Here is a 22,282-nt window from a genome sequence, read left to right on the forward strand (position 1 = left end):
AATAAATGCCATTATTATTATTATTATATGTGTGTGTGTGTACATATGTATGTACATTTAAAGCACTCAATCACCTTACCCCCAGTACCTCACCTAGCCGCTCTCCTATCACAACCCAGCCCTCACACTTTGCTCCTCTAATGCCAGCTCCTCTAATCACTGCACCTTGATCTCATTTATTTTACCGCTGACCTCTCACCCATGTTCTGCCCCTGACCTGAAATGTCCTCTCTCTTCATATCTGACAGTAAATTACTCTCCCCACCTTCAAAGCCTTATTGAATACTAATAATGAATAATTATGGTATTTGTTAAGTGCTTACTGTGTGCCAAGCACTGTTCTAAGCGCTGGGGTAGATACAAGGTAAGCACGTCCCACGTTTGGCTCACAGTCTTAATCCCCATTTTACAGATGAGGTAACCGAGACACCAAGAAGCTATGTGACTTGCCCAAAGTCACACAGCTGACAAGCGGCGGAGCCGGAATTATTCATTCATTCATTCATTCATTCATTCAATCGTATTTATTGAACGCTTACTGTGTGCAGAACACTGTAGTAAGCACTTGGGAAGTACAAGTTGGCAACATATAGAGACAGTCCCTATCCAACAACAGAGAACCCACGACCTCTGACTCCCAAGCTCTGCGCTCTTTCCACTAAGCCACGCCGGTACATCTCTGAATGGCCTTCCCTGACTAACCTCTCATTTCCTCTTTTCCCTCTCCCTTCTTTGTCTCCCTGATTTGCTTCCTTTATTCACCCCTTCCTCAACCCCATGGCATGTATGTGCATATCCATAATTATTTACACTAATGTCTGTCTCACCCTCTAGACTATGAGTTCGTCGTGGGCAGGGAATGGGTCTAACAACTCTGCTGTACTCTCCCAAGTGCTTTGTACAGTGCTCTTTGCACAGTAAGCGCTCAATAAATGTGATAATTACAAACTATACTCAATACATACATATATAATGTATCTATTTATGTAACTTATCACCTTATTCCCGCCATACGTGTCTGTTGGAAGTTCATCCCCTCTCACCCGGCCAGAGATTATGCACTCCCTGGGGGCCAGGGAGTGGATCTGAATTGTTGTCCTTGGACCTCTCAGGCAGAGCGTAGCATACAGAGAGTGCTAACTACTGACAGAAACAGTAAAAACCACAGTAGGTGTCGTGATCTGCAGTGCAGAGCCCAGTCCAAAGGCTAGCAATGCCTTGTCCCTCATCTCTATCCAACCAGGAGGATTTGGTCCTCCCAAACTCAGGCCAAGTAATGGCTGGTCCCTACCATCCAATGCCCCTCCAGTCTGGCTCAACTAAGGCAGGTCCAGGGGTGGTTGGAGAAGGGTGGGGAGACCCTTCAACCTGGGAGAATTGGGTGGGCATCTCGGGCAAAGCTTTCTCCAAGATCCAGAATAGATTCTTACCAAAGGCCGAACAGTGACTCCCAGTTCATCCATTCATTCATTCACACAGAGCACTGTACTAAGCACTTGGAAAGTACAGTTTGGGAACAAATAGAGACAATCCCTACCCAACAATGGGCTCACAATCTAGAAGCGGGGAGACAGACAACAAAACAAAACAAAACAAGTAGACAGGCATCAATTTCTGGGTTGGTTTGAAGAGAGCATCCTGGGGCAATCCCAAGCTTCAGGCTCCCCTATCCTCTTAATTCTAGTAAGTCAAAGTACTCTACCTGATAACCCAAGGATTGAGGAGTGGCGAGGGTGGGGAGAGGGCTGAGCACTGAGGATTCTCCAAAAGCCTGTCTATCACAGTCTCCGAGTAACATGTTGTGCTGGCCATGGAGGTCCCATCTCCAGGATCACCCTTCTCTCTTTCCCAAAGGAAGCAATAGGGTGCAGCAAAGAGGTGGAGAGGTAGGGTAGGGAGAGAGAACTGGCACATTGGCATTTGCTGAGGAGACTCAGGAACTTTTCCCTGCAGGTGACATTATAAAACTGGGAAAAGCCCAAAAGTTCCGGTTCAATCACCCAGCAGAAGCGGCCGTCCTGCGACAAAGAAGATTGGTGAGTTCTGGGGTTTTCTGTCTACTTCAAGGGACACTGTCACCCCTATTTCAGCCCCGTCCCAGCCCATCGTGATCCCTGCATTGGCCCCGCAATTCGGTCCCAACTTCTTCCCTATTCTCTGACCCTTCTCTGCCCTTTCCTGCCTCCCAACCCTGTCCAAGACCCCATGGCCTGCTCCTTAATTTTGTCCCAGCTCTCTCCCCATCCCTTTCCAGTCCCCTGACCCTATCCAATCCTCTCCGCATCCCTGTCTCTTAGTCCTGTCCTAACCGCCCCCCTCCATCCTTGCCCCTCCTGAGGTGAGCTCTGGGGGTTTGCCCTGGAATGACCTTCAGACAAGAGGAAGCACTTCACTCTGTTTTGTCCCCTTTTCCTAGGTGGGAGAGATTTCCCCTTGGAGTGGCAATGGCTCTCTGGACTGGCTCGATGTGGATGGTGAGGTCACCTGGCCAGGGATCTCTGAGCTGCGAAAGGAAAGGTACGGGAGTCCCAGAGCAGCCCCCCACCTCTCTTCCCATGCAGGAGGCCCCTTAGAAGGGTAGTCTGCTTTTCACCTGTCCGACTGGTTGAACAAGCAGAAGACAGCCTGGGCCAGAGGACTGGAGCAGGGAAGGCCTACAGAGCCAGCCGAGAGGGAGAGAAACCAATGGGGAATCCAGTCACGACAGCCATCCCATCGCAGGAGCAGCCGGTCTGATCTCCCATGTTTTTTGTCCTCGTGAGAGTCCACCTGGTGTAGCAGAGGTGGGAACTGAACTACCGGGACAGTAGTAGTTCTGACCCCTCAGTGAGACAGCTGCTTACTGCTCTGCAGGCACAGGACCAAACCTGTTTTGTGGGCAGCAGCTGAGGAACAGGGTCTGCTGGTTAACTTTGGCATTGACTGAGGCCTAGAAACCTGGGCCAGGCCATTTCACCCAACCTGGAGGGAGAGCAGGGAAGCCCTTTTTGGTGCTGCAGAAAGTGGGGCTCCTCTCTGGATAGGCAGGAAGGGTTCTCTGGAGTTGGTAAAGACACAACCTACTCTTTAAGGGGCAAGGGTCAGGCATCTGATTAGCTTTCTGCATTTTGGAGAGATGAGATTGGGTCTGGGAGAAGCCATTACTCATGTGTACGCTGTCTGTTTGTCTTCCCCGCCACACTCTGCCCCTACCACTTCTCCCAAAGCCCATATACAATGACTCTTCTTCTTCCTTTGACTGGGTTGCTGTTTTCCAACCTCCAGCTTCAGGATCCTGTCACAGGCCTTTTCAAGGCGGAAAGGGAGTGAGTAAGAAATGGAGCCCCCCATTCTTAACAGTGACCAGTGAGGATCTTCCCGTCTGTCAGCAGAGTTGACCTTGCCCATCTCTCGGAGGAGGTTCATAGTGCAGGAACTGAGGCTGTGTTTGGGCAGAGGGGCTGGGGAAGGGAGCCACAGGAGTGCGGAAAAATGCATACTGCAGACCGACTAGGCCTGTGATGTGAATCAGGCAACTGCCTCGTCTGCTCTTTGGCAGGAATGCTGGAGTGGCTGGGAGCCCTGAGGCTTTGCCTGATTTCTCTAGGCTGGAGCTTGCTGACAGCGGACTGTAGATTCCTGGGAAGATGGCAGGTCTGTCTCTGCCACTCTCCTTGCCCTGCAGCATGAATCGACTAGGACCATGGGACAGGTTATCCTTGGAAACCGATGGCAGCTTTGTAATTGGGGTTTCTTGATTTAGTCTGTTGTGCTCGAAACCTTGGGTTTCGAGAGCCCAGGGTATTCCTGTTGCTGTGACTGTGGTGGCTGCTCTGTATTGTGGGGTGAAACTCACCAGACTTCAGGGCAAGGCTTAGGGAAGCGGGAAGGGAAAGACATCCAGGGATCAGACTAAGAGAAGCTGGGTTCCCAGAGGAGCAGTAATCTTGGTTTCTGCTCCCCAAGTTCCCTGCCATTTTTTGGAAGATATCCCTCATGATCCCTGCTGGCTGTGTGTTGAGGTAGGTACTGGTTTTTTACCAGCTTGCTCCCTACTTGACATATTCACTAGTGCAGGAAGATGCTTTATTGACTTTGTATGTGTTTGTGTTGAGAGAGAAAGAGAGAGCAAGAGAGAGGGAGAGAGATCAGCAGCGTGGCTCAGTGGAAAGAGCCCAGGCTTTGGAGTCAGAGGTCATGGGCTCAAGTCCCGGCTCCGCCAACTGTCAGCTGTGTGACTTTGGGCAAGTCACTTAACTTCTCTGTGCCTCAGTTACCTCATCTTTAAAATGGGGATTAAAACTGTGAGCCCCCCGTGGGACAACTTAATCACCCTGTAACCTCCCCAGCGCTTAGAACAGTGCTTTGCACATAGCAAGTGCTTAACAAATGCCATCATCATTATTATTATTATTATCTTTGGTTTCAGGCATGTTTCAGTGCAACTTGGAGGTTATTTTCCCAAGCAGCTAACCAAATGCTCCCTCTGTTCCGTGTCTGGGGTTGAAGATTGTGGTCTGGGGACCTTTGGGCAATGTGGCTGTTGGGGTGGGAGGGAAAGGAGAAAGCACAAGGAACAGACCCAAAGAGGCAAACATTTAGAAGGTCTAGACTGTGAGCCCATTGTTGGGTAGGGACCGTCTCTCTATGTTGCCAACTTGTACTTCCCAAGCGCTTAGTACAGTGCTCTGCATACAGTAAGCACTCAATAAATATAATTGAATGAATGAACGTGGCATATGGACTGTGTCCAACCTGATTAGCTTGTATCTACCCACACGCTTAGGTGGGTACTATGCTGCACATAGTAAGCATTTAACAAGTACCATTAAAGACAAAAAAAGGCTGAAATCGGCCAAAGCAGATGAACACTCTAAGGGCTCGGTCAAATGATGACGAGGGTACTGCAGACTGTCCTTGAGGAAGAGTATTTCCCACCCATTTTCCTCAGAAATTTTGGGCTCTGTCAGGCTTCCAAGTTTCCTGTTTCAAAATGCAAAACATTCTGCTACATAGGAGTATTCTACATTCCTGTTCTGCTTTTTTTCATTTTCCTCCACCACTAAAGTAATTTCCTAAACCATTGTTGCTGGAAATAATAATAATTGTCATAATTGTTAAGTGCTTAATAACAATAATAATAATTGTGGTAATTGTTAAGTGCTTACAATTAAGTGCTTACTTCTTTTCCTCAAGTGCCAGACAGTGTTATATGTGCTGGGGTGGACACAGTCCCTGTCCCACGTAGCACTCACAGTCTTAATCCCGTTTTATAGACGAGGGAACCGAAGCACAGAGAAGTGAAGTGACTTGCCCAAGGCCACACAGCAAACGAGTGGCAGAGCTGGGATTGGTCTTGTTTCTGGGGACTGGCCCTAAGATTGGAGCTGGCATGGAGAAGTCCAGGATCTAAGTCATTTTTCCTGCTGGGAGAATAACATTTCTCCCTTACACGCCTCCCTCACCTCCCTCGAGCTCTGTGACCTCACAATGACAAGGGCCTGGTCGTCCTACCAGAAGCCCTTTCACCAACTCTGGAGGCCTGTTCCAAAGGCCCTAAGATAAGGCCAGATTCTTCCTGAGAACAGTAGCGTCTCTGTCCCTTTGTATGCTAGGATAAGGTCAGACGCTGAGCCTGGAGAGCCCCAGCAGAAGTTCCAGGAACAAGAAGTTGTATTCCAGGAACAGATTCGGCAGCAACTTTTGATGAAGGATTTGAGACGACAGAGACCAACTCGGGTGGGCCGAACCAAACGGGAACTGGAATTGGACCGGACTCTCATCGGCGAGCAGATTAAGGATAGTAGGTATCCTTTTATTCATTTTCCATGATTACCGCCGGTCCCCATCTCACCTGAAAGAGAAGGTAGGCTCCAACTGGCCAAACGTCTTGTCTGATGTTGACTCCACGGCTAACCTCAGAGCACGCCACGTACAGTGGCCTGTAGACAGACACAGCCCTGCTTCCTTGCCCCGAACAGGAACCAACCCCCACTGACTCAATCAATCAATAGAAGCAGCACGAGAAGCAGTGTGGCTCAATGGAAAGAGCCCGGGCTTGGGAGTCAAAGGTCAAGGGTTTGCATCCTGGCTCCGCCACTTGTCTGCTGTGTGACCTTAGACAAGCCACTTAACTTCTCTGTGCCTCAGTTCCCTCATCTTTAAAATGGGGATGATGACTGTGAGCCCCATGTGGGACAACCTGATCACCTTGTATCCCCCCAGCAATTAGAACAGTGCTTTGCACATAGTAAGTGCTTGACAAATGCCATCATCATTATTATTATTATCAGTAGTATTTATTAAGGACTAATTACGTGCAAATCACTGTATTAAGTGCTTAGGAGAGCACTCGTCTCACCTGTCCTGCTCTCACATGGACACATGCACACGAGGGAACTTCAGACTCCCCATCCCATGGGGAAAACCTGCTGCCCCAATCTCATCCCCTTGCAGGGAGCCAGATGGGCCCAGTTGGAATCCAGGACACCAGTGTCAAGCTGGAGGCTCTAACGTTGCATGTTTTCTTGGGTCCCCAGACCAGCAGTGGTTGAACAGAGAGCAGGCTTGGCTGACAGCCCTGCAGCTGCGATGGCCCAAGGACACTGAGGCCCAGACCGAGCCAGCGGCTGGCAAGGAAACAGAAAACCAGGTCAGTTGGGAGCCCCAAGCCCGTTCTTTCCCTGCACTCCGGGACCAGAAGAATCTGGTGCTGCCGCCGTTTCCGCGGAGGCGTGCCTCGAGGTCGGCCGACCACGGCATCCGGTGCAGGAGAGTGAAATTCCAGCTGGCGAAGATTGTCAGGAAGCAGAAGCGGCTGGAGGCCCAGAGGAGGCTGAAATGGTTGGATGCCCTGTGCTGGTTCAGGAAAAAGGACACCAGGCTATTCCTCGAGCTGGACTCCAGCACGGGTGCGGTGATCGCTGGGCCTCAGAGGAGAAGCGTTGGCCCCAGGACTGGCTCCCAGCATTGCAACAGACACTGCAGCTGGCCCCTGTCCCCCACTTTCAGGTAAAGGGACCAGGAATTGAAACCCCCTCCTCCTCATCATCCCCGGTGGTTTGGATTGAGAGTCTACTGAGTGTGAAACACTGGACTAACTGCTTGGGAGACTACAGGAGGGTCTAGGTGAGGACCCGCTGCCCCATTGCCATTTCCTCAAAGCAGTAAAAAGTCTGGGAGAGTCAAGTACTGGCCCTCAGCAGAGCTGTTTCCTCTGGGCCCCCGGGATGGCCCTCATCCAGGTTCTTCAGTTCCGGTAGCTGCAGGCTCCTTGTGGGGGGCCTCTGACAGAGGAGTGCCCTGTTTGCTCACCTTAATCATCTTCTGAATCTCCCCTGCCTCCCCACACTGTGGGGCCTTCCTTGGCCTGTGTTCCAGCCAGGTGTGGGAGTAATTTGATTTGGGATACAACCTTCTGTCCCTTCTGTACAACCACCTGTGGTCAGGGAGCTCTTGTCTGAGCTCATCCCTGGTTTGACAGCCTGGGCTGGCCTAGTCACACGTATCGCAGCTGGGGAGGGGTTCTCAGGACAGTGTTGGGAAGGAAGAAAAAGTCTGGGACTGTTCTTAATTACATGTGTGTCTCCCGTGTGTCTGCAGGATTCTCTTAGAGCAAGAAAGCGCCTCCTCCCCAGGCCCAGGCTGTGGCCTCTCCTGGATATCCTGGTCAAAGAAACCACCGTCTCCCCGGCCATGGCCCACCAACTCCTATCAGGAAAATGACCTTTGCTCCCAAGAGCAGGGGTTGTTCACACCAGAACACAAGACTGCTGTCAGAGAGGACTCACCCACCCAAGGCGCCCAACTCATCCTGAGCTCTGGGGTTACCCTAGGCCCTTTCGGAGAGGCCCAGGGGCTGGGCAGAAGAGATAAGGATAAACGGTCTGGCCAGATGTTGCCCCAAAACCTGCCCTCTATAAGCTGTTCAGCAGAAGAGCTAAAGTGGAGAGCGGAGCCCAACGATTTCACCCCCAGCTCCCGAGCAGGCAGGGCTTCAGGAGTCTCTGGGCCTCTGGAACGGAGATGGTGGGGTGAACGAGACCCCCAGAGAGAAGACACCTTCCTGAGCGGAAAGGCCCTACGGGGTCCCTTGGGAGCCTGGCCCCCAATGGAGCCCCGAGGCCAGGGAGCCAGCCCCTGGCATGAGACTTCCAAGTCACTGTCGCTTCCAAACATGGTGACCGTCATGCAGCCAGAGAATCCCGACAGCCTCCACTCCAGCCCACCTCACAAGGCAGTGCTCCACAGATTGGCCTGGAGACAGCCCAGAACAGGAGATTTAGAGCTCAGGGACAGGGGAGCAGGCAGCCAAACAGCGGGAGTGGAGGCAGAAGATGCAGACCCCTGGTTTGGAGACAGTGGGGATGTTGTCTCCTCTGACCCGGGCAGCTCCTCCTTAGGAGACTCCCTTTTGAGCACACAAGCCTGGGTGGAGAGAGAGTGGCCAAATCAGGAGGGCTCCTCTGAACAGCGGGTGCTTCCCGAGCTGGAGAATTCAGAAACTGAGGATGGTCAGCTCTCCCAGGACTCGCTGGCCGACGAGGAGCTCTGGAAGCCCACTCTCTCGAGCGGCAAACGAAGTGAAGGCAGGGCCGAGGCCTCCCCGCCAGCCTCCGAGAGGGAGTTGTCCCAATTAGAGAGAAGTTTCTCCTTAGATAGCTTGACTGATGCAGAAGGGATGACAGCGGAGGAGCCTGGTTCTCCATTTCCCAAGGAGGTGCCTGCAGAGATATTCTGGCACCGACAGAGGCCCCAGCTGCCCATGTTATGCCAGGAGGAGATGGCCAGGCCTAGGGCCTGGGGCAGAGAGACAAGAGCCAAGGGGGCTCTGTGCCTCGGGATGAGCCATTCATTTTACCTGGACCCATCATCCCAGCCCCTGGGCCAGAAGCGTCAGATAGAGATGCCTGAGTTCTTCAGTCCCATCGCAGAGGGAGTCAGCACAGATTCTTGGGGCTCCCGGAGTAATCTCGGTGGCCCCCAGGAAACATCAGGCTCGTTTCAGGCAGGTCACGGTGCCCAGGGAGCCCACCTGGATGAGAGGGAGGTCGTCAGCAGCTGGAAGAAGCTGAGTGAACTAAAGAAACGGCCTGGCTGCCAACGACTCTTAGAAGCCCCCCAGCTGCCTCAGGGGAGAAGGAGAGAGGGGGAGGGACTCCCTCTCTCCCAGGGATCCAAGGGGCTTTCCCAGGCCACTTGGGGGCACAGCGCAGCCGGACAAGGGTCAAAACTGACGGAGAAACCAGGGAATACCCCCAGTATCAATGGCTGCAGATATCCCTGCAGTTCTGCCGGGATTCGCCTGGCCACTGCTCCTGCTTCCTCGATTTCTCCTAGCAGTGGCTGCTGGGAAAGAGTCTGGCCGGATGCCCGGGCCGTACACCTTTTCCATCTATCTCCCTCGGCTCCTGGGGCCCTGGCAGAAAGCAGCCCCAACTTCTGCTGCCCCAAAAGAGACCCCCCTGGTGTTCCTCCAGCTTTACCTGAAGCAACCGGTGACCCCAATTTCAACGACTTTTTCCATCTGTTCCCTGAAAGGCAGCTGAAAGCTGAGCATGAACAAGATGGGGTGGGCCCTGGATCCAGAGATGAGGTTTCTGTTTTCTGGGGAATGACGCAGGAGGACTGCCTTCAAGACTGCCTTCCTACAGCCTTGGAGACAAGACATCCTGACCTGGGGGAGCCGCCAGTGTCTTCAGCAGAAAACGGGGTTCCAGGTTCCATCCAAGAAGCCTCTGATGAGGGGCAGGGCCTCTTGGAAGGAGGAGCTCAGCTCTGCAGGAGCGCAGGGGTGATAGCCGCCCGCAAGGCGGGGGTCTTCCTGAGGGCCAAGGAAGGCTCCCAGCCGGTGGCCTGGGCTCAGCAAGGGGAGAATTCCACAGGCGAGTTGGTTCTTCTGTGCTCTGGTGGCTCCCTTTCCCATCCGTTGGAGAAGATGTATTCCCAGCAGGTCTCAGCAGACGAGATAGACAGGGTCGAGAGAGAAGTCTGCGTGAAGGACTCTGAGCTTTTTCTTCATCACCCCTATTGGAGTCAGCCTCTGCCTCCTTCAGTGGTATCCTATGCAAGTCAAGCTGCCCTGATGGAGTCAGCTTTAGAGGTCCCTGACCGTAGAGAGCCAGAGGGCAGGACTTCAGGTGAAATGGCCCAAGACTCAAAGCGGGACCATCCATTTCTAGGAAAATTCGATTGGAAGAATGACACAGCAGCATTTTTACAAGCAGAATGTTCTGAGGCTTCCTCGTCCTTGCCAGGTAGCCCATCTAGCATGGCTGTCCAACAGGGGCCAGGTAAAGCCTGGAAAAGCCATGGAAATACAGGGGAATACAACCATTCTGTATCTTTTTCCATGGCCCGGGAGCGGCCGTTTCCTCAGGACACTAGCGTGGAATTAGATGACTCAACTGTCAACTTGAATCAGAACTCCACCCATCCGAGACCTGGGCACCAAGAGGAGCCAGCTGCCCAGGTCCTCTGGCCGTCTGCTGCTTCCAAGTCGGAGAAAATGAACTGTCCTCTAGCGGCTGCAGCCAGCGGTGGGCAGCGACCACCCTTGAACATGGTAGGCTTAGGTCATGTATCCGATGACCCAGGACCACAGGCAGGAGTCCTTTCCGGGGAAATACTGAATTCTGGAAACAGTCTTGGCTTCCACTGTAGAACAGGGGGCCTACACGACACAAGCCATGGTGATGAGGGCCTGAAAGATGGCAGGGTTCCTCTAGAGTCCAGGCTAGCCACCTGGAGCCAGAATCATCTGGTTCCATCGGTCACGGAGACCCCATCCTCTCCGAGGGCTCTGAGCTCTAACGATGACTCTGTGGAACTTGGGTTCCCAGCAGGGCTTCCCACACCTGCGAGAGATGACTTGGGGAAAGTTCAGGAGAGTAGAAAAGGGATAGAAGGAGAAGATGTCCCCAGAGAGAGTCTGCTCACCTCTCTGAGTGAAAGAATAAATCATGACGAAATGGCAAAACTGAGGAGCAGCTTGCTGCAGCTGGAGAATGGCATTTGGGAAATCAGATCAGTCCAAAGAGGCCTGCGTTTGGCTTCTCCATCTCCTGGGGGTCCGGCAGAGGCTGGGGGTGGGGCTGGAGTGGATCTGGGAATGACTCATCTCTTTCTGAAACCAGAAGACTTCAGGGGTGACCTGTCCCGCGGAGATCAGTCCGTCTTTGCCAAGAAGGCTCAGAAGGAGGGTGTCCCACGAAGCGGCGGCTCAGCCACGGCTGTTACAGAGACCAACGGTTGCAGCTGCCAAGATCAGTCGGAAACCAACAACTGCAGCCAGGAAGAGCCAGATCCTGGCAGCGGGAGCCCCGAAGATGAGCTGCAGAAGGATGGCAGCAGCCCCGGAGGTCAGCCTGAGACTGAAAACTGCATCCAGGAAGAGCCAGAGACCAACACCTGTAACCACAAAGATGAAGAGAATCAGAGCTGCGGATGTGAAGATCAGCAGACCCAGAAATCACCCCAACTTGCTCCCAACCCAAGTGAACACCCAGAACAGAATCAATTTGAGAGTGAGCTCATCCACCCAGCAGAGTCCCCTGTGGTCACTCAGGATGGTTTGGGATCTGGGGGAACCAACGAAAGGCCCTGTCTTTCCCAGAGAGTTTCCCAAAACCCAGTGACCCCAGCAGGGTGCAACTCCAGGCTGGAGGAATCTTCGGAAAACCGTGACGGGAGACAGACAGCGGCCCGGTTTGCCAAGGTCAGGATCTTGGAGGCGGGAGACCCCTTGGAGATGGAGGACAAAATGGGATCTCAGGGAAGTCAGTTTCCTAGAAAGTTAATCGACTCTGAAGGAGCCATAGGTATGCTGTGGGCACAAGGCAGCCAAGATGACGGATGGGGCCATCTGAAGAGCATGAGATTGCAGGTGAAAGATAAATGTGCTCCTTTCCCCGGAGAGCCTCCCGGTTCAGGTCAGGCCAGCGGACCGGGCCGACCAAAGTATCAGGACTCAGCACTGCAGGCCCAGAAAGGGAGGGTTGCCCCCGCTAGATGTGGAGACTCGGACTCCCCAGAAGTAAGTTTCCTCAAAACACCCGGGCCCTCGGGTGCTGTAGCCCGGGACCCAGATCTGGTCTCAGGCAGTGAACTTCGGGGAATGGGAGAAGGAAGCACCAGAACTCAGAACCCTCCTGGGCCTCCTGCAAGGGGCTCTGCAGAAGCCCTTCAGGCAGTGGAGGGGTCTACCAGGCTGCCCTTTGGTACTGCAGCACAGGGGCAGGCTGAGAAGAGCCACCTGGCAGTAGAGAACAAGGAAATCAGAACCTTCTCTGGCCATGACCATGGTGGTGGCAGGGAGGCAACAGAGAAGAACCGGAATCCATCAGGTGGAGTCACGTGTGAGGCTGATAGTGAAGCAGTTGTCGGAAACACAGAAAAAAGAAATCCAATCAGCAGGCCACCAGGGACCAAAGCCCACCCAGCCCCAGAGCTCAAGGCCCTCTCACTCCAGGGGGGCCGAAAGAAGAAGCAGAGGGAAGCCGAGGCTCCTTTCCCACCCCCTTGTCCATTGCTCACGTGTTTTGAGCTGCCTGAGGTTTCCCCTGAGCCCCTGGGGCCAGCGCCGGGTGGGAAGCCGAGCTCATGGAAGTCCCAAGCAGGTGCCAGGCTCTTCGAGGGCCTGGGGAATCAATCCAATGAACACCTGGCCCAGGGCGTCGCCAGGCCTCGCTCTGAAACTGGGTTGGAGTCAGGGAGTGCGGCAGGCTCCCAGGGTTTACTCTACTGCTGCAGGCAAAGCTGTGACCAGGCAGCTATTCTTCAGGGACAGAGCGAGCCGCAGAAGGCATCTGAGTGGCCCAGAGCCACAGCAGACTCTGTCCGAGACCTGACCGGGCCCAGGTGGCGGTTTCACAGAATCCAAGGAGGGGCTGGAGGCTTCCCATTGGAGTCTGAGGCTCTATTGAACCAATCTGCTCATCCTGCTTCCTCCAACCCTGGCAGGCAGAGAGAGCCAGGCCAGGGTTGGGGAGGACCAGATGGAGGCTTTGAGACTGGGGAGAAACTAAAACGGTCTTTTGACCCATCTGGATCGGTGAGCGTGGAGCAGGAGGCCGCTGGACACTTGCGCAGTCCTCCCGCTTCGGAGAAGGAACTGGCGTCCTCAGCTTCTGGGGAAGGCCGGAGAGAGCAACAGGGCACAGAGCAGCTGCTGCCTGGACGCCAGTCCCTGGATCTTTCCTCCAGCCTCAATGTGGCCCAGCAGGGAGAAACTGCTGCCGCCATTGTGGAACTCCAGTGGGAGGGCAGCAGGCTCGGAGGTCAGAGACCCCATGTTGCCAAAACTGCACCAGAACAGAGCTGGGGCCCAGTAGGGTCTCCTCATCTTGGAGGTCCTTTACGGACAGTGGCCTCGCTGCCTGCCCCCGCAGCTGCCCGGTCCCACCATCCCACCGCTGGAAAACCAGTCTCTCAGGCGGCCAAAATGGTTTGTCTGGCAAAAACTGAGCCCTCTGAGCGCGGGTGGGCGCCCTCCCCCGACCAGGCCTCTGCAGCCCTGGCGGGGTCCATCCCGAGTAGCTCCCTCAGGACAGACACATTGCCGGAATCAGGAGGAAGCATTCAGTCCAGGCAGATGGAGGCATGGGTAAAATGGCCTAGGCCCATTCCCAGCCCCGCAAGGGACAGTGTCTCTGTTGGAGGCACAGAGGAAGGTCCAGAATGCAGGAGGTTTCAGAATCAGGGAGGCTGCAGAGCTGTGAACACACTTGAAGCTGAGGAGGAAAGTAGTGCTTCCAGGCAATTATCTAAACCTCGGTCTGACGCCCCTTGGACGGAACCTTTACGGTTTCCTCTGGGAGTTGGGAACCGGCACATAGAACCTCCAGCAGCTGTCCCAGGAGCAGTCTCCCCACTGCCTGAAGCCCCAGGGACCCAACGCCTGCTGGCCCACAGTCCCCCCGGAGGCCCACTCCTGCCTGTGGCAGGCTTCCTGGCCACGCAGATGGAATTGCTTGCCGAGGGCAGCAAGGCGAGGGAACTTCTCACTGTGGTTTCTCCTGGCCTTGACGGGGGCAACACTCTGAAGGCGGCCCCGGGAACCAGCCCCAGGAGCAGAAAGGACTCCGATAAAGAGGAAAGATATCCCAGCAACTCCCCTCCAGGGATCAGCCCTGGCCCGTGGGAGCAAGGGAAACTCACCAGCTGCTGCTGTGCTGAGCTTCCTGGGGAAACAGGGCATCAAACTATTCCCCAGGGATGGGGCCCCAGAGACACCACTAGCAATAAGGAAAAGGAATTGGTGTTGGGAGACTCGGATGCTGCCACGTTAGAAGCAGCCAGTCCCAGCCCAGGTGCTGGCAAGCAGGAGCCCCGAACAGCTTCTTCCAGGAACGCAGGAACCAGCTACTGGCCCCCACTCCACGGAGCCACACTCCTCCCTAGTTTGGAGGCCTGGGAGGGTCACAGGGCCTCGACTCCAGGAGCCCGAGCGAGAGGGGACTCCCCGGGCAGGAACCGGAGTCGGGTTGGAAGTTCCCGGAAGCAGAAACTGAGCCGATTGCCCCGGCCCCACTGGCAGCAAAATCTCTCTCAGGCTGGGGCGGCTGGAGGGGCCCACCCCTCCAGGGTCAGAGGTGCCGGAATATCCAAGAGGAAAAGGCCAAAGCTTGAATTAAAGAGGCGCAACCGCTCATCCTTTGGATCCCAGTCAGCAAGCGGTTGCTGGGTTCCCCACCGGGCCCCGGTCATCCTGCTCTGGGCTGCAGACAGTCTGGGAGGCCCCGGGGGACGGGAGCAGAGGGTCCATGGCCCCCAAGGTCACTCCAGCCCTAAGCCTGCACGAGGGGTCTCAAGCAAGCCCGGACTTTCCACAAAGGCCTCCTCCGGGTCTTTCCAGGATCTCAGCAGGAGCGTGGAGCCTCCTTCCCCATCAGCCACTGACCCCTGGGAGCAGGAAACATTATGGGCAGTAGGCCCCAATGACTTCTCCCCAGAAGCATTCGCAGATGGCACCCTACAGAAAACAAGGGAGCCCTGGGTTGCTGCTTACGGGGGCCAAACCCCCAGTCGCCATGTTCTGGAGCCTACCTCAGCCCCCTCCTCTCCTCCCCGGACAAACCAAACACGGCCCTCCCCTGATGGAGGAGCAGGAAGGGCATTGGACCGTCCTGGCCCCCCGGCCTGCTGTGAGGGAGGGGTAGCGGCCCATTCTGGGGGAAAGAGGAACTCACCGCACTTGGGCGGGAGTGACGATAATCCTTGCCTGTGCCACTGGCAGCCGGGTGGGGCCGGGAGAGCCGGCCGGAAGCAGGGTGGGTTTGGCAGTGTTGGCGTTATCACTGGAGCCCAGATGCCCGGTGGTTTGGAGCCCCGGAGATTGACCCGGCGGTCCAGTGTTGCAGCTTTGTTCCACTCACACCTGAACACCAATGCTGGTGCCTGGAGGCTTTCCGGGACCCTCGGCAGCTTTGAGGGCCTCCAGGGTGAGGGGGAGGCCAGAGGCCCCCTGCAAGGGGAGCAGGCCACGAGCAGCCCCGATGCCCCTTCCAGAGAAGCAGCCGAGGCAGCCGCCAGGGCTTCAACCAAAGAGCCCCAGCAGGTGCAGCTCGGCATCTTGCAGTCGTCCTCGGGGAGGGCCGGGATAGCCACCTGCGAGCGGAGTACTCAAACACCGCCTCCGGGCCAGAATCGGGGACGACACAGACGCTGCTGGAATGGCCCCGCTGCGCCTGCCCAGAGGCCAGGGGCAGGCCCTGTCTCCTTCCATGACCAGGCCACAATGTACATAAGGACACGGGCGCTGCCTCCGTACCTCCCCTGCGCCTCGCGTGCCAGCTCCGGGCCACTGGGGAACCTCTCTCAGCAGAGCCAGGCAGAGGAGAGCCTGAGTGGAAATAGAGTGGGGTGGAGCAAATCTGCCATGGATTCCAGCCCCCCAGATGGGAGGAGGGGCTCAGGGACTGGAGCCCATTCTCCAGGGCCACCAGACACCACTTTGAGCCTGCCTGAGGATACAGACCACCAGATAAAGAGTGAGCGGAGCGCCCCTTCCCTAGACCGGAGACCCAAGAATCGCTCTCTGGAACAGACCTTGCCCAGTTTCAGCCCCCTACTTTCTTGGGCTACTGGCTCAGAGCCTGGCTCTCAAATTCACAGGCCTTGGGGTTCAGTGACCAGCCCCGTAGTTAGCCATCCGGGCTCCTGCAGCCCTCTGCCTCCAGGCCTCTCACCTCGAGAGCAGGGCTCCGGGCCCCAGAATGCTTGCAGAGAAGGTTCCCTGGTGAACAGGGCCTCATCCCCGATCCTGACCCTGCAGGCCACTCATCACTGGCCTTGGCTGCCAGGGGCCCTGGCCATCTCTGCTGGAGATCCTCACCAAGCCCAGGAACGTGGAGGGGACAGTTCTGCACAGGAGGACCTGGACGGCAAATCGGTGAACCAGAGTGGAGCTGGGGTCAGGACCGGCCGAGAGAAACCGAGTCTGCAGCCCTCGGACTGCTCCAGCCCAGCCAAGACCCCACTCTCCGCTCAGCTGGGCCAACCCCAGGTCTCTTCGGTGCAGCGTGGTCGGGGACGGCTGTTCTACAGTCCCCCGGCTTGTACCCTGGTGGAGGACTCCTGTCATCCGTTGCCCCCGGAGGGTCAGAGCGGAGTCATGAGGAGGAGCAGCAGCTGCTGTCTGCTTCCTATGACCTCAGAGGGCCCTGGGATCTGCTTAGCCCTGGCGGCCGGCGGGGAAGCCCGACAGTGGTTGAGCCAGCCAGCCATTCGGGATGAGGCCCTGGTGTCCTCTCCCCTTCCAGGCAGCTACTGCTCATGGAGGCCTCTTGCCTCCGCCCATCCATCCTCTGGAGCCAGCGACCCCCCTGGGGTGAGAGCCCCCAGCTTTGGTCCCTGCAGTGATGACAGCCCAGAGAGGACATCAGGACAGGCCCTTGGGCCACAGTGCTCCAGCTTGAAGTGTCTTCCTGTCCACAACAAATTCACTGATTGGTCAGGGGTCTGCAGCAGCTCCTCAGAGGCTCTTTTGCGGGGCACCGAAGCTGATGGGGATGGTGGGGGATCCCCGGAGGGCCCGGAGACTTCCCCGGGGGAACCTAAGAGCCGGAGCCAGGAGACCCCCTGGTTACTGAGGCAGCGGGCCCGGGTTCTGCCTGGCATCCGGCCGGCTCTGAGCCCCCCGCTGCCAGCACTCAGCGTGGAGCTCGCAGAAGCCAAGCTGCACTACGGTCTCGGGGCGACGGACGCACTGCTGCAAGTGCTGCAGAGCGGCGTGGGGGAAGCCCTGGCCCCCGCCACTCCAACCCCACTGACCCGGGAGGAGCTGTACAGATGGTAACGCCCCCTCTATTTCCAGAGCGGTTTGTGGGGGAACCTGAGAGGGAAGGAGGGTTGTGGGGAGGACCCCTTGTGTCTATCCAGGGCCAGCCCTAGCTCTGTCAGGGTAGAAGTGGAGCGGAGGGGGACCTGAATCCTCAGTTCCCTACGTTACGGGCAGTGGAGTGCAGATCTGAGTGGGCTTCCTGGGGTCAGGGTTGGAGGGAGGGGCAGTGGTCCCTAGAGCTGTTCACCAGGCACTGGAGTTCGGAGTCTGCCCCCAATCAGAACCAAGGGCTTCTCCCATCATCTCTGGGTGCCCGGGCTGAGGGCCAAAGAGGTTTGGCAGTCAGCAAACCTGACCTCCAAGATGCTGCGCTCAGGCACGCAAAGGCTATCGAGACCCTGCGGAGGGAGCGGACCGAGCGATTGCGGCGGCCCGGAGCCCAGACCCTCAGCCCCCAGAAGCACCTGAGCCTTCAGCCTGCCCACGGGATGGTCCGAGATGCCGAGCTACCCAGCCACCGGCGGGATTACCTGCAGCAACTGAGAAAGGACGTGGTGGCCACCACCAGGCAAGGACGGATTCGCGGCTGGGCGTCGGGCGGAGGAAGTTCAGGCAGGGGTTGATTTCCTGGCCGGAGGGGCCTGAAGGGGATCACAGGGACCAGCTGGGCACCCTCCTTCCTTGGTCCCATGGAAGAGGCCAGCTGGCTGGGCTCGCTGGGAGGAACTGGGTAAGAGGGAAGGGGAGAGCTCACTCGGGAGCGGGAGGTGATATGTCATGGGGGTCATTTCCTCATAGACGGAGTCAGTCCCCTCTCCTCCCCTACTTCTTCCACCACACCAGGTTCCAGGAGACCCAGCCAAGCTCCGTCACCTGCCCGTCTGAGATGAAGCCACTGCTGCAGGATTACCACCGGGCCTGGCGGAAGGCCAAGGTGGAAATTGCCCAGGCCCGGGCCAGGCTGCAGGCCCGAGCCGAGCAGGAGAAGAGGCGTCTCCGCCGGCAGATTTTCTCACAACTGCAGAGGGTGCTTATGTCGGTGGGGGTGGGACGGGCAGTCTAGGCCCAGGAACAGCGAAAGACTGGGTGGGGGTGGATCTATTCATAAATAATAATAATACTAATGGCATTTATTAAGTGCTTACTATGTGCAAAGCACTGTTCTAAGCGCTGGGGAGGTTACAAAATGACTATGTTGTCCCACGGGGGGCTCACGGTCTTCATCCTTATTTTACAGATAATAATAATAATAATAATAATAATGGCATTTATTAAGCGCTTACTATGTGCAAAGCACTGTTCTAAGCACTGGGGAGGTTACAAAGTGATCAGGTTGTCCCACGGGGGGCTCACGGTCTTCATCCTCATTTTACAGATGAGGTAACTGAGGCCCAGAGCAGTGAAGTGACTTGCCCAAAGTCACACAGCTGACAAGTTCCATTCCCCCCGCCTTACCTCCTTCCCCTCCCCTCAGCACCTGTATATATGTATACATGTTTGTATATATTTATTACTCTACTTATTTATTTATTTAATTTTGTTAATATGTTTTGTTTTGTTGTCTGTCTCCCCCTTCTAGACTGTGAGCCCGCTGTTGGGTAGGGACCGTCTCTATATGTTGCCAACTTGGACTTCCCAACCACTTAGTACAGTGCTCTGCACACAGTAAGCGCTCAATAAATACGATTGAATGAATGAATGAAAGTGGCAGAGCCGCGATTTGAACCCACGACTTCTGACTCCAAAGCCCGGGCTCTTTCCACTGAGCCAGGCTGCTTCATTCATTCAGTGCTTACTGTGTGCAAAGCACTGTACTAAGCCCCTGGGAAAGTCCAATGACATGGAGACCTATTCTGTGCCCACAATGAGCTTACAGTCTAGGCCCAAGAACCGCGAGGAAGTGGTTGGGTGTAGATCTTGGCTCAGGAAGGGCATGGAAGTGAGTGGCTGGGGCTCAGCCGTTCCGACTAGTGCACTGTGGCGACACGCATGGATGGGTCTGCCTGTCTCTGGCTCGGTGGGACCAAGGGGCTTAGGGGGCTGTAGTTGATGCTGACTTTTCCTAGGAGGAGGCCAAGCAGTATATCCTGGTCAGTTCCAGCTCCCCGCACAGTGGCTCCATCCCCACCCTCTCTTCCAGCCCCCCGACAGCAGCAGCGCGGCCTGGTCCGGCCCTCGCCCCCCACCAGAAAGCCAGGTGAGCTTAAAGTGGTTGAAGGCTGGGGGTGGTAGCTTGGTCCAGGTCAGGGTGAGGGACTGGGGGAAGAAGGTCAAAGGAGATGGAGCCAGTCTACTGTAGGTCATCTGTTGAGCAGTTGTGTTAGGTGCACAGGTATGAAAGGAACATAGGTTTCTAAATGAGGAGACGGACTTCAAACGCCGACAGGACAGACTCGATCTGGGGGTCTTTCCAGCCCCACTCAGCTCCTCCTTGTGGTATTTATTAATAATAATAACGATGGCCTTTATTAAGTGCTTACTCTGTGCAAAGCACTGTTCTAAGCGCTGGGGAGGTTACAAGGTGATCAGGTTGTCCCATGGGGGGGCTCACAGTCTTCATCCCCATTTTCCAGATGAGGTCACTGAGGCCCAGAGAAGTGAAGTGACTTGCCCAAAGTCATACAGCTGACAAGTGGCAGAACTGGGATTAGAACCCACGACCTCTGGCTCCCAAGCCCGGGCTCTTTCTGCTGAGCCACACTTCTTCTCTAGATGAGGAGACAGACTTCAAACACCAACAGGACAGACTTGGTCTGGGGGGTCTTTCCAGCCCCACTTAGATCCTCCTTGTGGTATTTATTAATAATAATAATGATGGCATTTATTAAGCGCTTACTATGTGTGAAGCACTGTTCTAAGCACTGGGGAGGTTACAAGTTGATCAGGTTGTCCAACGGGGGGGGGCTCACAATCATCATCCCCATTTTACAGATGAGGTAACTGAGACCCAGAGAAGTGAAGTGACTTGTCCAAAGTCACACAGCTGACAAGTGGCAGAGCTAGGATTAGAACCCATAATCTCTGGCTCCCAAGCCCGGGCTCTTTCCACTGAGCCACGTTGCTTCTCGCTGTTTCATTTATTAAATGCTTACTCAAAGCATCCAATGCTCCGTAGATACAAGTGAATCAGATTGAACCCAGTTCCAGCCCCTACAGGGAGGGCTCATAGAGACCCAAGGAAGGAGGCTGAGGATCCTGCCTGGACAGCTGAGAGGGATACAGTTGGGGCTCAGGGAAGGCCAGTCCTATGGCCCCCATTGATTTGGCACCTAGGTACAGATTAAACACTGCACACTTACCTCTCCGATTGTGGTCATCCCAGCCATCTGGAAGCCCGTCTTAGGCTAAGGTGTGCTAAGCTTATGAATTTGTTTCCCACCAGACCTAGATGGTGGAGGGGAAAGGGGGAGGGGAAGAGCCACTGGGGTGGAGGACAGTGGAAGAGGGAGGAGAGAAGGAGGTGGGAGAGAAAAGGGAAAGAGAATATATGAATGAAAAAGTGACCATAATGAGGCCATGAATTGCTTATCAATCAGTGCTCTTTATTGGGTGCTTACTGTGTTTCAGTTATCAAGCCACCCTCGCTCTAATCCTTCATTTACTTTTAAAGCAGTTCCGCACAATAACAAAAGAATGTAACTACTATGTTGTAAAAGGAATGCTTTTCCCTTACTTTAAGTGGCAGCAGACAAGGCCACGAGAGCCGCTTTTACTGCCAACAGTGAATTCGTCCATCCCCCATCTCCATCTTTCTCCAAAGGCCAGGGAAACCATGATGTGGGCTGCCCTGTTGGTTTTAGGTACAGTCGGAGACCTCCCTTAGGTGGACCGGAACGGATTGCTGTGAGAGGGATTAGGGAATGCTGTACCCACACAGTACTGGAGCCTGAGGGCAGATGTGACCCCCAGAGGAGCAGGGAGAGTGACGAGAACGGGGCTGCCCTGGTCCTGGGGGAAGGCAGGAGCAGAGCTCTCAGAAGAGGGATAGAGGGTGAAGGACATTAACCAAAGGCCCCAGGCCAGGAAGCATCGGTGAGAAGATGGAGTGGGCTGCCAAATAGCCGGAAAAGCGGATCAGTGGGGGTCCGCGAGGCTTAAGGGCTGGCTGTCGGATCTCTCTAATCCTGTCTCATTCCCCTGCCTGGGTCCCTCCTGAGTCTCCTCCTTCCTGCTTTTTCCAGCAACGGTATTTAGCGAATGCTCTATATGCGCAGAGCACTGTACTAAGCTCTTGGGACTACCATTCAACGGGGGATTGACTCCAGGGGCTGCCCCCAAACCCAGCTGATTCTTTCTCAGTGCCCAGATCATCTACTCCTCCTCCATTCCCAGTGCTGGACCAATCCTGGCTCTCCCCTCCAGCCATCTGTCCCGTCTGCCCGACACCAAGTAATTGGCTTGGGATAGTCCCCTGCCTTCCGGGATTCCTACCAACCTAGTCCCATTCCTGCTGTCTGCTTCCCCTATCTGCCCTAGACCCTCCACTCTCTCCAAGCCGCCTGGCAGGTCGGTTCTTCCATTTTGCCCAGCCTCCCCAGACCTCTCCCTCCCCCTCCCCTGCTCCTCTGAGCTATCCCCACCGGTCACGGTCGTGGTAGTTTAGATGGTGGCTGAGTTCTAGCTGCCATCATTAGCCCTGCTCCTCCATTAGGTTGTGACTCCCCTCCGTCCCCGATCCCTGCCCTGCCTCCAGCCCTGGGAACCCCTCTCGGGACTGCACGGGGATCTGGATATCACGAGGGACTGCCCGGAGGGGAGGCAGAGCCACCGCCATGGGCCTAGGCCTGCTGGGGCACCCCGGCCTCGGGTGAGTGCAGGTCTGCGGGGCGGAGTGGGGGAAGGGACAGGCTGCTGGGCCGCCATCCGGTCCTGTTTCTGGCCATTGATGATGGCATTTATTAAGCGCTTACTCTGTGCAAAGCACTATTCTAAGCACTAGGGTGGTTACAAGATGATCAGGTCGCCCCACAGAGGGCGCACAGTCTTCATCCCCATTTTCCAGATGAGGGAACTGAGGCCCAG

The 22,282-nt window shown here is 55.6% G+C and overlaps 1 protein-coding gene across 1 annotated transcript in view; it reads left to right on the top strand.

The window, feature by feature from the left end:
* The window catches only part of STARD9 (StAR related lipid transfer domain containing 9), a 108,511-nt gene that overhangs the window by 83,219 nt on the left and 3,010 nt on the right, over window positions 1-22,282 (top strand). Inside the window, 10 exon segments of the mRNA XM_038740893.1 lie at window positions 1,954-2,036; window positions 2,417-2,517; window positions 5,595-5,782; window positions 6,519-6,990; window positions 7,582-17,271; window positions 17,637-17,828; window positions 18,104-18,287; window positions 19,327-19,402; window positions 19,405-19,457; window positions 21,954-22,067. Of these exon segments, the coding sequence (XP_038596821.1) occupies window positions 1,954-2,036; window positions 2,417-2,517; window positions 5,595-5,782; window positions 6,519-6,990; window positions 7,582-17,271; window positions 17,637-17,828; window positions 18,104-18,287; window positions 19,327-19,402; window positions 19,405-19,457; window positions 21,954-22,067 (11,153 nt within the window).

Source organism: Tachyglossus aculeatus (assembly GCF_015852505.1).
Source record: "Tachyglossus aculeatus isolate mTacAcu1 chromosome 12 unlocalized genomic scaffold, mTacAcu1.pri SUPER_6_unloc_1, whole genome shotgun sequence".
Lineage (NCBI taxonomy): Eukaryota > Metazoa > Chordata > Mammalia > Monotremata > Tachyglossidae > Tachyglossus > Tachyglossus aculeatus.